This window comes from Podarcis gaigeae, assembly GCF_964106915.1.
Source record: "Podarcis gaigeae genome assembly, chromosome: 3".
NCBI classification, from domain to species: Eukaryota; Metazoa; Chordata; class Lepidosauria; order Squamata; family Lacertidae; genus Podarcis; species Podarcis gaigeae.
In genome coordinates this window covers 5,418,796-5,433,121 of record NC_139680.1, presented here as the reverse complement: position 1 = coordinate 5,433,121, position 14,326 = coordinate 5,418,796, and the positions used below count along the sequence as shown (strand labels likewise).

At 43.0% G+C, this 14,326-nt stretch overlaps 1 protein-coding gene across 1 annotated transcript in view; it reads right to left on the bottom strand.

Annotated features, from left to right (window-relative positions):
• Nucleotides 1-14,326, bottom strand: part of LOC310841170 (uncharacterized protein) — a 49,336-nt gene that overhangs the window by 32,929 nt on the left and 2,081 nt on the right. Inside the window, exons 2-5 of the mRNA XM_083731757.1 lie at nucleotides 6,514-6,676; nucleotides 5,512-5,661; nucleotides 4,180-4,340; nucleotides 3,479-3,652 (exon numbers count right to left, since the gene is read on the bottom strand). Of these exons, the coding sequence (XP_083587883.1) occupies nucleotides 3,479-3,652; nucleotides 4,180-4,340; nucleotides 5,512-5,661; nucleotides 6,514-6,676 (648 nt within the window). The remainder of the gene's footprint in view (nucleotides 1-3,478; nucleotides 3,653-4,179; nucleotides 4,341-5,511; nucleotides 5,662-6,513; nucleotides 6,677-14,326) is intronic.

The window sequence follows — 14,326 nt, the reverse complement described above, 5'->3', positions numbered from 1 at the left end:
CTCTCCCCAGGGAGGCACACCTGAAACTTTCATCACAGATCTTTAGGCATCAGGTGAAACCATTCCTCTTCTTCCTCTGTGACCTTTCAAACTGTGTGGGGTGGGCTTTTTGTTTTTGTGTTTTTTGTGTTTTTATGTTGTAAACCATCCAATGATCTTCGAATGAAGGGCTATATAAAAATGTAGCTAACAACAACAAGAAGAAGAACATGGCTATAGAGTAAGCTTTTCTGCCATGCTTACCTCAACTTTGGAGGAATTATATTTCCACTATTACTTTGCTGCATATTTTGTGATACTGAGCACTTTTTGTGATACTGAGCACTTTTTCTAAGACCCACACAGTCCTTGCTTATCCAGGGATACATTCCTAGCATTTTTCTCTCACAAAGGCACAGCCATGCAGTCTCACATTACAACCAGCAGATTCACAAGTGAGGCAGAGGATCAAAAGCAGAGTGAAATAACATTAAAACTGCTTAGCTGTTTAGAAGCTTTATTTGGTACGTATGCTAAGATATGCTTTTCAACTACTTATATTCCCACTATTACTTTGCTGCATATTTTGTCCTTTTTAAATCTCTGCTAGAGTTCTCTCATGAAATAGCACTTGCCCAAAACTTGGATCTTAGCATTCAGTAATTCTCCTTTCTACCATTTCCCCCCCATCGTACAACTGCTCTCCCAAATGGCCATGCTGCCTATCTAAAAGAGGCTCAGCCTCAGACTGCCGTGCATTTGCAGCAGGACAAACTAGAAACCAAAAAAGAAGAGAATTTTCTAAAAGAGAAAAGAAAAAGCAGGGGGAAGGATAATAATTCTAAGCTCTTTATCACTTATACCGTAACCCTAAAGGCAGTGTAGATTGAAAGTTAAAAGCAAATTCAGGCCTATATGTCTGCTTTAACTTTTCTAACATTTCACAGCTTTTAGAAATACTTTCCAACCCATTATTTAGAACTCTGTCATCACCCAAACACCTGTTTCCTTTTCTGGGTGCTAATTAATTGGTAAATAGAAACTCCAATTCATATTAATTTCGAATCTTAGTAATGGTTAAAAGAACTGATCACTGCAGATGGTGACAGCAGTCATGAAATTGAAAGACGCCTGCTTCTTGGGAGAAAAGCAATGACAAACTTAGACAGCATCTTAAAAAGCAAGGACATCACTGTGGCGATCACATAGGGCCCCCAGACGTTTGACGGTCTATTGACCCTGTGCCGCCGCTGCGATTGCTTTTTCTGCTGCCACCACCCCGCTTCTCATGGGGACACACGGAGTCCAGTCAGTTGTTAACATAAACAAATAATCAAGTTTATTTTTAAATGCAGGAACAAGCTTATGGTTTCAGTTAGTTTTTCTTGACAGTTTCTTAATCTTAGTTCCTAACAACTTCAAACTGATTATTCCCAACTATCTATCTGACTCCACCTAACAATTCTGTGGGATGTAAAACACAAGAGCAGTCAATTACAACATTCCTAGAGTGTACATGTTTAGACATGGGGAGGGATGTTTGTCCAGCCAGCAGGCAAACTTCCTATTTCCCTCTGGGCTGGAACAGACTTCCTCCACATGTGACCAGAGGTGGGTGTGGCCTCACCTGTGCAGGTAATGATAAAACCACAGAACAGGGCAGCCATCTCTCTCTCTTCCTTCTCTTCCTTCGAAGAAGCAACATCTGCTAAGCTAAAGATGCCCTCTTGGCTCCCAGCCAAGAGAGGACAAAGGGACTATCCTCCTATAAGATAGATTCTAAATGTACGTTTCTTCATTAAGCCTAAGTCTGCCTTCTGGGATCTGATGTGAACAGAATGTGAGTAAACTCTTTTTACACTTTTGTAAAGGACTGTGTCGTGTCTTCTATTTTAAGAGGGAATAAGGGGAAATTACCAGAGTGATTATTATAGAGGCTTAAGCAAGCCTGAGCAAACGCTGCTGTTGCAAACTTAAAATAAAGGGGAATGTTTTACTCTGCTGATATTGGAAACTTGTTAACACAAGTTGGATAAGGATATAATCAGACAATATATCCTCTCCTGCATCCCTGAACATTCCCACAAATTCCTCTCACTCTCTCACAATACAACTCTACCAACCCACACATAAAACTCCCTCTTCCTTCTTCAACTCCCAAACCTCAACTCTCAACTCAACTGACTTTCAAAACCTCCCACTCTAACGTGTATTTTGCCCTTGCATTCTCACTGGCCAATCACATCACACCTATTTTAACCCTTTCCTTATGACCTATCCTAGGAGGCAAACGCCACAATCACCTTGCCGACAAAGGTCCGTACAGTGGAACCTCGGGTTAAGAACTTAATTCATTCTCGAGGTCTGTTCTTAACCTGACACTGTTCTTAATCTGAGGTACCGCTTTAGCTAATGGGGCCTCCCACTGCTGCCGCCCTGTCGCCGCATGACTTCTGTTGTCATCCTGAAGCAAAGTTCTTAACCCAAGGTACTATTTCTGGGTTAGCAGAGTCTGTAACCTGAGCATCTGAAACCTGAAGTGTCTGTAACCCAAGGTACCACTGTATAGTTAAAGCTATCACCAGTAGTGATGTATGGAAGTGAGAGCTGGACCATAAAGAAGGTTGATGGCCGAAGAATTGATACTTTTGAATTATGGTGATGGAGGAGACCCTTGAGAGTCCCATGGACTTCAAGAAGATCAAACCTATCCATTCTTAAGGAAATCAGCCCTGAGTGCTCACTAGAAGGACAGATCCTGAAGCAGAGGCTCCAATACTTTGGCCACATCATGAGAAGACTCCCTGGAAAAGACCCTGATTTGGGAAAGATTGAGGGCACAAGGAGGAGGGGATGACAGAGGATGAGATGGTTGGACAGTGTTCTCGAAGCTACCAGCATGAGTTTGACCAAACTGCGGGGGCAGTGGAAGACAGGAGTGCCTGGTGTGCTGTGGTCCATGGGGTCACAGAGAGTCGGAAACGACTAAACGACTAAACGTCTAAACACCACCACCACCACCACCAACAAGCGCAGTGCATGGGCCAATGTTTTTTCCTTGCTCCGAGATGCCTCTCCACCCACAAAGTTTCCTATCTCCTCCGGTGTGAAGAACGCCTTCTTCTGAGCACACGAGGCATTTTCCCATCCCCCTTGTATCAAAAGGGAGTCAGGCAACCATTACCTCTCATAAGCCAATGGTCTGTCTGCCATAATTCCACCCCTGGAAATTCATACAACCCAATTGTCATATTTTCTTGATCAGGGATTTCCCCCCAGAAATGCTGTTGAGCATGCAACCATTGACCCTGCAGAGGCAACTTCTGTAACACATGAACAATGGCTGACTATTGGGAAAGGGGAGGAAATATGCCAGGTTGGTCCCTTCTGAAGTGAGACTTCCTGACTACAACTTATACATTCACTTGCGAATATGCCCTTAAAAAATGAATTGAAAATGTCAACGTTTATTCTGGGCCAACTTAAAAGACTCCATTACCTCTTGCTGCCGGATAAGAAATGAGTCAATAAAGCTCCTCTGGTCATTTTCATCCAGATCTCTGAGGTGTTTTATGAAGGTGGCATTTATGAAGGCAAACAGCTCATCTCTGTTTTGAATGACAGTCTTACAAGCCCCCAGAAGAGAACCAAGAGCAGGAAACATGTTATACAGCTGAAAGGATAAAATGTGAAAAAAGAAAGAAACATTAGGAAAGGCCAGTACAGTTCTCTCCACTGTGTCTCTCAAAGCATGCTTGCCTAAATACAATACAAAACTATTGAATGGCATTTGGAATGGGGGATGGGGTAACTCAGCATAGCATAATTTATGTGCAACCCCAGAATAATAGGCTATGAAGGGTCTCCTCTGGAGGTTCGCCTTCAGAGAGGGAGATCTGCCCTTGGAGGCCACTTCTGAGCCATCGTGGAACCAACTATCACTTGTTCTTCCTTGTCCTTGGAGTCCCGATGGCAGTGAGGCCAGAAAGCGTCTGTGTAAAAGAGACTTTATTATAGTTACGGGATGACTGTGCCGTGTGAGTTTTCTAAATATTTCGAATCACCACCTGCTTTCTCAAGATATCATTCTGTGTTTTGTAGTGAATCCTGAACAATATACAATAAACAGGTTGCCCTGCCCACTATGCATATAATGTCATTACAATCAACTGTTTGTTTTATTGGAAAAGAATATATTACCAGGACTGAAGAGCTTCCGACAAGCCGGATATTTTCATTGACCAACTTCAGAAGTCTTATGTATGTGGGATCTTCATAATCAAATCGCTTGTCTAGTAGTATGGCCACAATAATATTGGCAACAGCAGCATTCATAATTGTGGTGGTCTCAAATGGGTTTCCTAGACATAAATATGACAGTTAAGCAAAAATATTCTGTTGAAATTCCTAGTATGGAAAGGGCATTGTTTTTAAGTCTGCTCTTTGTTGCCTTAAGTTCCCACTGGCAGCTTACCTATGTGTAGACCTCATTTATGAGAGAAACTGATCTGCTGCTGGTTGTGGCCATATGTTGGTTAAGAAATGCTAAAGAGGGCTGGGAGCTATTGGAATGTAATCTACACACTACAGAAACAGACCGATTTTGTTTCCACAAGGAACCAACCCTGGGAACTGTAGTATGATGTAAAACACATAGGAGTCAAATACAACATTCCTAGAATGGACATGCTAGTGGATGCTTTCTACGAGCAGGAGAAAACCTTCTGTTTCTTCCTGAGCTGGGACAAACTTCCTCTGCATGTGACTAGATGTAGGTGCGGCCTAATCTGGGTTAGGGGAGCACACCTTCTTCTTTGCTTCTTCTTCTCCTCCTCCTCCATTTTTCTATGTGTTAGTAGAAGTGACTGCCTGTCTGCAGTCACTTGAGACTAACTCCCTTATGGGATAGTTCCACATGTATATATACTTTTGTAACCTAAGTCTGCCTTCAGGGATCCATCCATCCATGAACTGAATGAATGTGAGTAAACTACTTTTATATTGACTTTAATAAGATTGTTGTGTCTATTCTTTTTAAGAGGGAAAAGAAGGGATCTTACCAGGAATCTTATATAGAGAAGCTCAGATGAGCCTGCAACAAGCAAACCGCTATGCGTGTAAACTCTGCTAAGATATAGAACTTGCTAACGCAAATTAGGGAGGATACAATTAAACAATATATCCTCTCCTGCCTCCCTGAACATCCCCACAGAAATTCCAAGTATGGAAAGGGCATTTTTTTTTAAGTCTGTTCATGTTGTCTTAAGACCTCACTGGCAGCTTACCTATGAGTAGACCTCATTTATAAAAGAAACTGATCCTAAGTGCTGCTGGATGTGGCCATAGCTGGGCTAAGAAATGCTTGGAAGTCACAGGAGCTATTGCGGTGCAATCTGCACATTACAGGAACAGACCAATTGCAGGGAACCCTGGGATCTGTGCTTCTGGAAGTTAGGAATATGTAACACAATAGTCTTGGCACCTTTAAACAATGGTAGTGTAGCTATACACCAGAGGAAAACACCAACCCACCTTCGTAAGATTCAAATTTCTTTATCAGGACACTGCATTCCTCAACAATTTTGTCCTCTATGGTCCTCTTTCCCATTCCATAGTCCCGCAATGTGCTTAAAGCAAACCGCCGCATCACTTTCCAGTTCTCACCATTAGACAGACTTACACCTGAAAATGGGAGGAAAGGTTTCATATTTGCATGGCCATTGAACAAAGAATCAATAAATTATGTTCTGCATTTCTTCCATGGAACTGAGAATGGATCCCAGCTATTCTCCCATTCAGACTCAGACTTCTGAGCTTTGACAAAGCAGCTGGCAGATGAGTCATCAGACCATGACCTGAGAACACATTGATCAATATTTTCCATTACAAAGTGTAGGGTAGAGTAGAGGGTGGTTTGTACATGTCAGGCGTCACAGCAGAACTCAGCTTGTTATTTGTATTCCATGGGCAGACATTATGCCTCCTTCATTTTTCCTCTCTGTATAGGCTGGGCCAGATAATGGTCAGTTTCCCCTTGGTGTGTGGCATTACTTTTCCATGTGACAATCATTCACAATTCAAATGTGACAACTATTACATTCTCCTGCCCCATTCTCCCCCAACTGTACAATATGACTGTTGAGAAGAAGGTGGGAATGGGAAAGGTTTGCTTTAACTGGTCTCCATTTTTGTTTCTTCAACAGAGCCCCACTGAGCCACTGAAAGTCAAGATCAAAAAGGCTGGCCGGGTCTACTCTTTTTAACATTTTAGCTTGATCTGCAGAAATCCACAGGTGACACTTTTTGTGACACATTCTCAGCCTAATGTATTCAGATACACTATCAGTGTCAAAGGCACTGAGGTGGGTTGAAAAATTCACAAGGATTTCCCTCATAGGAAACAATGGATTTCGTTGACTTGCTTTGCAAAGCTCATCTTACGAACCATTTCTTGGGAACAGATTGTGTTCACCTGGTGGGACCTGTTTGTGTTTGCAAGCATTACAAGTTCCAATAAAAAGGGAGGTGCCTCACCAAAGCCTTGTGTAAGCTCTTGAAACATTGGAACAATGGGCCTGTCTGCAAATGCGTCCGCCTGATTAACCAGAGCCTCCTTTACTGTCTCATATCCTGTCAACACCACAATTTTCCGGGGTCCCATTTGGATGCCCAAGACAGGGCCATACTGCTTTGACAGCTGGAATTCAACAGAAGAAAAATTGAGAAACAGAGTTCTGGTATATCCAAAGAATATATTAATGTAAATAATCTCTGACAGAACCAAGACTGCATTAGCTTGCACATTTACCTAAGAGTAGAGGCTATTTTATACATTCCACAGAATCTAGTAGCAAAGTTTGATTGTTAGACTAGTATCAGTTTTTTCCAATAACTACTATTGGGCTAGTCACACTTCTCTGAAGTCTCTCAGCCTCACTCAGCTCACAGAGTGTTTGTTGTGGGGGAGGAGGGGAAAGGAGATTGTGAGCCTCTTTGAAACTCCTTAGGGTAATGAAAAAGGTAAAGGGACCTCTGACCATTAGGTCCAGTCGTGACCGACTCTGGGGTTGCGGCGCTCATCTTGCTTTATTGGCCAAGGGAGCCAGCATACAGCTTCCGGGTCATGTGGGACAGCATGACTAAGCCGCTTCTGGCGAACCAGAGCAGTGCACGGAAACGCCGTTTACCTTCCCGTCAGAGTGGTACCTATTTATCTACTTGCACTACTTGCTAGGTTGGCAGGAAAAATGATAAAGCAGGATATCAAATCCAAAATCCAAACTACTCTAGAAGTTGGTAGAAATTATTTCCATGTCATTGTGCCTTGGACCGAGCTGAAAACATATCACTTAAGAATAGTAATTTTGTGGAATGAATTCCCTTTTTGTATCTTTGCAAATCATCATGCAAAAACAGAATCCAAATAACATAATGATAAATTAAAAGAGCATAGCTGGACTCATGATACAGCAGCTCAGCCCTTTCACCCAGTTCAGTAGACTCCACCATGGGAGCAGGGCCGGGGCGGGAGAGTGCTGGAATTCTGGAATTCCAATGTGTTACCTGCGAGGATGTGGACAGGCTGCTTGGACGAGTGAAACTGACCACCTGTCTCCTTCATCCTTGCCCATCCTGGCTCATAAAAGCTCTGTGGGGTGGTGAATGCTTCCCTCTGTTAAAGAGCCTTCCCAAACCAACTAAAAGTGCTGGTTATAAAACTGCTTATTAAAAAATAAATATTTGAACCCAGCCAATATGGCCAACTATCACTCAGTCTCAAATCTTCCATTCTTGGGCAAGGTGGTTGCTGAACAGCTCCAAGCACGCCTGGAGGATGCAGCCCACTTGGATCTCTTCCAATCGGGATTCTGGCCTCATCATGAGACTGAAACTGCCGTGGTCGTGCTGATTAATATCTCCGTCAGGCTAGGGACAAAGGTGAAAGTTGTTTCCTAATTCTGCTGGATCTCTCAGCAGCTTTTGATACCATCGACCATAACATCCTTCTGGACTGTGTAGAGGGGCTGGGAGCTGTGGGCACTGTTATACTGTGGTTTTGCTCCTTCCTCCTGGACCGTGTCCAGAAAGTGGTGTTTGGGGATAAGTGTTCAGACCCCTGGACTCTCACCTCTCACCTCAGGTTTCTGTCCTCTCCCCCATGCTTTTTAACATCTATATGAAGCCTCTGTGAGGGATCTTCAGGGAGTTTGGGCTGGGTGTTCATCGGTATGTGGATGATAACCTGCTCTACCTCTCTTTTAAATCAGAACCAGTGAAAGCTGTGAAGGTCCTGTGTGAGTGTTGGGAGGTGATTGGATGGCAGCTGACAGAATGAGGCTGAGGTTGAATCCTGACAAGACAGAAGTACTGTTTTGGGGGGACAGGGGGCAGGCAGGTGTGGGGGAGTCTCTGGTCCTGAATGGGGCAACTGTGACCCTGAAGGACCGGGTGTGCAGCATGGGAGTCATTTTGGACTCACAGCTGTCCATGGGGGCAAACTCAATTCTGTGTCCAGGGTAGCTGTCTACCAGCTCCATCTGCTATGCAGGCTGAGACACTACCTGCCTGCAGACTGCCTCACCAGTGGTGCATGCTCTGATTATCTCCCTACTGCAACACTCTCTACGTGGGGCTACTTTTGAAGGCGACCCAGAAACTGCAACTGATCCAGAATGCAGCAGCTAGACTGAGAGTGGCGGCTGAGACCATATAACACCAGTTACATTGGCTTCCCAGTTCGTTTCTGAGCACAATTCAAAGTGTTGGTGCTGACCTTGAAGCCCTAAACGTCCTCGGCCCAGTATACCTAAAGAAACGTCTCCACCCCCATCGTCCAAGGTCCAGGGTCGAGGGACTTCTGGCAGTTCCCTCACTGTCATAGGCGCCGACTCCATGGGGCCTGAGGGGGCCCGAGCCCCCTCAAAAATTCGTTTGGGGGGGCTCTGCCCCCCCAATAATTTAAGAAAATTATTAGTTATATTATGCTTTGTAAAATCACAAAATTATGTTGGTATTTTTTATTTTCCTTGTTTGACGATAGTTACCTTTTAAAATACATTCAGTAATGAGTTAAAACAAAGCCACTCTCGATCTAGAGAGGGGGTGGGGTTGTGGGCTCTCGACCCATCAACAATCTCGCGGGGCTGGCGTCAGCCCCGCGAGAAGCGGGGATTCCCCCTAGCTCATTAATATTCACCGCCCACGGCGGCAGCCAATCGGCTGCCACAAAGGGCGGGCCCTCACAGGTTCACTTAAGGTCGGGGCAGCCCGGGGTTCGCCACTTTCGTTCCCCCAGCAGCAGCGGTTTGGAGGTCTTGGGCCCCCCCAATATTTTTTATAAGTCGGTATGGGCCCCCGCCCCCCCCAATATTTTTTATAAGTCGGCGCCCCTGCTCACTGTGAGAAATGAGGTTACAGGGAAACATACAGAGGGTGTTCTCGGTAGTGGCACCTGCCCTGTGGAACACCCTCCCATCAGATGTCAAGGTAATAAACAACTATCTGACTTTTAGAAGACACATCTGAAGGCAGTCCTTTTTAGGGAAGTTTTCAATGTTTGATGCTTTATCGTGTTTTTAATCTGTTGGGAGCCGCCCAGAGTGGCCGGGGATACCCAGACAAATTATTATTAACTTATTATTGTTATTATTATTGTTATTCAGATTTAATGTCCAGGAACCTTCAATAAAGTAGATTTTGCAGAGTTAGTGTTTAAAAAGTCACAATGTTTCAAACAGTGCTTACTGGTATTCCAAGAGGTGCTTCAAAGTATCCAGTTCAAACTCCCTCAGATTGTTTCAAAGTTTAAGTTCAAAGTATCCAACCCTGCAGACTGGCTGCTCAGTTACTCAGGCAGTTCCAGCACCTGGGTTTCTTGCTTAAGTTGTAATCCAAATAGAAGAAAGGTAACACAGTCCAAATGAAAGTCATAAAGTCAGTTTCTTAAAATCCTTATTCTGCTTAAAAGTAATTTCCATGGATGCCCAGATCAGTTAAGTAAAAGTTCACTCTTTGCCTCCACTCCTCCAGCTCTTTACTTTCAAGTTCAGTGTTTGCGGAAGACGGACTTCCTGTTTTTCGTCACTCCGCTTTCAGCCAAATTCAATGTTTTTGAGTCTCAAACTTTTGTAAAGTCCTTATTTACTCACGGGTTGTTGTTTTCCGAATCAGCAGTTTCAGGAAGAGAGGTCAGCGCTCACCGGCAACAGCAACGCGGCTTCGCTCCGTTGACCGCGAAACGACCCACAGCGCCGCTACCCCCTCCGCGATCCGGAGCCCCTTACGGGGCTCCTTCAACGTTTCGGAGGTAGCTCCTGGCGCCCGCCGGGTCCCGAGACCACAGGCTTCTGCCGCCTGTGGTTTTTCAAAGTGGGTCTCCGCTTCGCCGCAGCGGACGACCCTTTCTCAGCGGAGCTTCCCTCTCCCGGTTAGAAGAGGGCAGCCATTGCTATTTGCGCCGCCTAAATTAGATTTTACTAACTTTATTGGAATTGATCTCTTCCCTAAAGACATTTTAAGCTCCCCCTAGAGGATTTGGGATTTACAGCAGTGACATTGTTTTACTTTCCTTTTCCCGGCCTCCTGTTTGACTGCCACCATCTGGGCCGTTGTTTTCTCATGGGAATAACTCAGCTTGACCTTGACTTTTAGATAACTTTGGAATGAGTGGCGCTAGAAAAAAGGGACCAAGAACTAGACAAACAACTTTAACAACTTTAACCGCAGCCTCTCAGGCACGTAGATCATCTGTGCCTACTTTGCCTTCGGAGGAAGAAGCTGCTTCTCTGCCACGGGCAGGGGAGGGAGAAACTGAGGAATTACAATTGGAAGATATGGCTTCAGGAGCAACTGGCTCTATTTTAGAGAGAATTCTTGAAAAATTGGAGTCTTTGGACAGAAAAGTTGATCAGCAAACAGCCAAAATTGATCAAAATACAGAATGTTTAAATAGGCTATCTGGACAAGTTGCACAGAATGCTCAAGCAATTGGAGAACTGAAGGAGGCTGCAGGTGAAAATCAGAAATTGGTTGAGGATACCAGCCAAAGACTGGGAGAGTTGGAAAAAGAGGTAAGACCACTCAGTAAACAAGTAGGTGAACATCAGACCTATCTTTCTATGATAGAACTTCGGAACAGGGAGACCAACTTAAGGATAAGGTCGATACCAGAAGTGGAAGAAGGCAACCTAGCTGAGTTTCTGACTAAAGAATTCTCCAAGTTTTGGAACCTAGAGGAAAAAGACTTTAAAATTGTATCAGCTTTTAGGCTTGGAAGACTTATAAAAAAAGAGAAGCCCAGAGACTGTTTGATTACGTTGAGATCAAAGGAGGAAAGGGATAAGATTTTGGGCCTGCATTACGGAAAGTCACTGGACATTTCGGACAAAAGAATTGAAATTTACAGGGACATCCCTAAACAACTTTTGGACCTTAGATCTGATTATTTGGAACTAGTAAAACTGTTGAGGAGCAACTCAATTATCTTCAGGTGGGACTTTCCCCAAGGATTATCTTTCACTTTCAGAGGGAAGAAGATAAAAATTAGAACATTGGAAGATAGAGATAAGTTTCTGACTGCATACGGAGAGGACCTTCATAAAGGACTTGAACTACCCGCGGGGCCTGAACCACCAGGGGTACCTGCACCATTGGACCCTAAAGACCCGGAGAACAAAGTACCACCCCAAGGAAAATAACCAGATTTATTCAGGATGTCTCTGCAACTTTTAAGTTGGAACATAAATGGCTGTAACATTCCGGAAAAAAGGAGGAAAATTTTTCACATATTAAAAAAGGAACAATTGGACATTATTTGTTTACAAGAAACACATGTGACTAGGCTCCACAGAAAAGTATTAATAAATAAAAGGCTCGGCCAGGAATTTATATCTTCGGACACAGTAAAGAAGAGAGGCGTGGTGATATATGCAAAAGAGAGTCTTTCACCCAAATTTCTATTTAAAGATGAACATGGAAGAATTTTGGCAATCGAAATACAACATCAAGGAGAGAAAATCCTGATATTAGGAATTTATGCTCCGAATGAAGGTAAATCGGAATTTTATAAGAAGTTGCATGAGATTATGCTGGACTATCTGGACTATAACAACATCATAATGATGGGAGATATGAATGGGGTTGTATCAACTAACATGGATAAGTCACAAAGCCAAAACGTCACAAAAGACGGAAGACTACCAAAGACCTTTTTTGAAATGACAGACAATATGGATTGGATTGACATCTGGAGAGTGAGAAACCCCTTGGGAAGAGAAGGAACATTTTTCTCTGAAGCCCAGCTGACTTGGACAAGAATCGACCAAATATGGATAACTAGAGGTCTGGCACCCAAGGTCAGAAAGGTGGAAATCTGCCCAAAGACCTGCTCCGACCATAATGCACTGAAAATGGATATGACACTATTACCAACCGGTTCCTTTAGATGGAAGATGAATGACAACTTGTTTAGAGATCAGGAGATCATTAAGAAGGCCCAAAAAACTCTGAAGGATTATTTTGAGATAAATATGAACACTACGGTGGAAAAAAGAACTATTTGGGACGCAAGCAAAGCCGTGATGAGGGGGTTCTTGATACAACAGAATGCTGTAAAGAAAAGGACACAAAATGAGAGGAAAGACAAGATTTTGGAGAAAATCAAAGAATTAGAAAAGAAGTTAAGATTAAATCCGAAGTCACAGCCGATTCTGAGAGAAATTAAACTTCATCAAGCACAATATTCTAAACTGATAAATCAGGAAATAGAGTGGAAGATTAAACTAATGAAACAAAAAACCTTTGAATCGGCAAACAAATGTGGGAAACTGCTAGCGTGGCAGTTGAAGAAGAGACAAAAATTAAATACAGTTACGAATTTGGAAATTGAAGGAAGAAACATCCAGAACCCCGCGGAGATTAGAAAATGTTTTCAGAAATATTTTAAAAAACTATACACTCAAGGGCCGCAGGATGAAGTAGAGATTAAACAATTTTTGGGGAAAAATGGACTTAAAAAACTCTCACAAGAAAATAGATCACTCCTGAGTAGTAAAATAACACGACAAGAGATTGAACAAGCCATTCAGAACATGCAATTGGGCAAATCTCCAGGACCAGACGGGTTGACCTCCAAGTATTACAAGACATTAAAAGACTATCTGATACAACCACTGATGGAGGTCAGCAATGAAATTATAGAGGGGAAGAGGGCGCCGGAATCGTGGAAAGAAGCTTTTATCACATTGATACCCAAATCGGAATCTGAAAAGACACAACTCAAGAACTATCGTCCCATCTCCCTTTTAAATGTGGATTACAAAATATTTGCAGACGTTTTGGCAAGAAGATTTAAAAAAGTTCTAAATGAAGTAATCCATAAAGACCAGGCAGGCTTTCTCCCAGGTAGACACATGTTTGCTAATACAAGAAACATTATTGACATTTTGGAACTTTTGCAAACAGACATAAACATAAAAGCAGTCTTAATTTTCATAGACGCGGAGAAGGCCTTTGATAATATCTCTTGGAAATTTATGAAGGGAAATTTAAAAGAAATGGGAGTGGGACGGGGTTTTGAGAATGGGATTGATGCAATATATTCAGAGCAGAAGGCAAAATTGATAGTTAACAATGTGGTTACAGAAGAGTTTAAAATTGAAAAAGGTACACGACAAGGCTGCCCGATTTCCCCTCTGCTATTCATTTCGGTCCTGGAAGTGCTCTTGAATAGGATTAGAGGGGACCGGTTGGTGCAAGGGATTCAGGTCGGAGCGAAACAATATAAACTTAAAGCTTTTGCAGATGACCTAGTTTTGACCTTGCAGGAGCCAGAATCTAGTACAAAAAGAGTATTACAACTGATTCAAGACTTTGGTCGGGTGGCGGGATTTAAACTAAATAAACAGAAAACCAAGGTGTTGGGGAAAAACTTGACAGATACAGAGTCAGAACGGTTTCAGAGAGAAACAGAACTAACTGTGGTTAAAAAAGTAAAGTACCTAGGGGTAAACATAACAGCAAAAAATCTGAGTCTATTTAAGGATAATTATGAAAAATGTTGGTCTGAAATCAAGAGAGACTTGGACAGTTGGACAAAATTGAAGCTTTCTTTGTTAGGCCGAATTGCTGCTATTAAGATGAATGTATTGCCTAAGATGTTGTTTTTGTTTCAAACATTGCAAGTTGTGGACAAGACGGAGTGTTTCAGGAAGTGGCAGAGAGATATTTCTAAATTTGTCTGGCAGGGCAAAAAGCCCAGAATTAAGTTTAAGATATTAACTGATGCGAAAGAAAGAGGGGGCTTCGCCCTGCCAGACTTAAAACTGCATTATGAAGCCGCAGCTTTCTG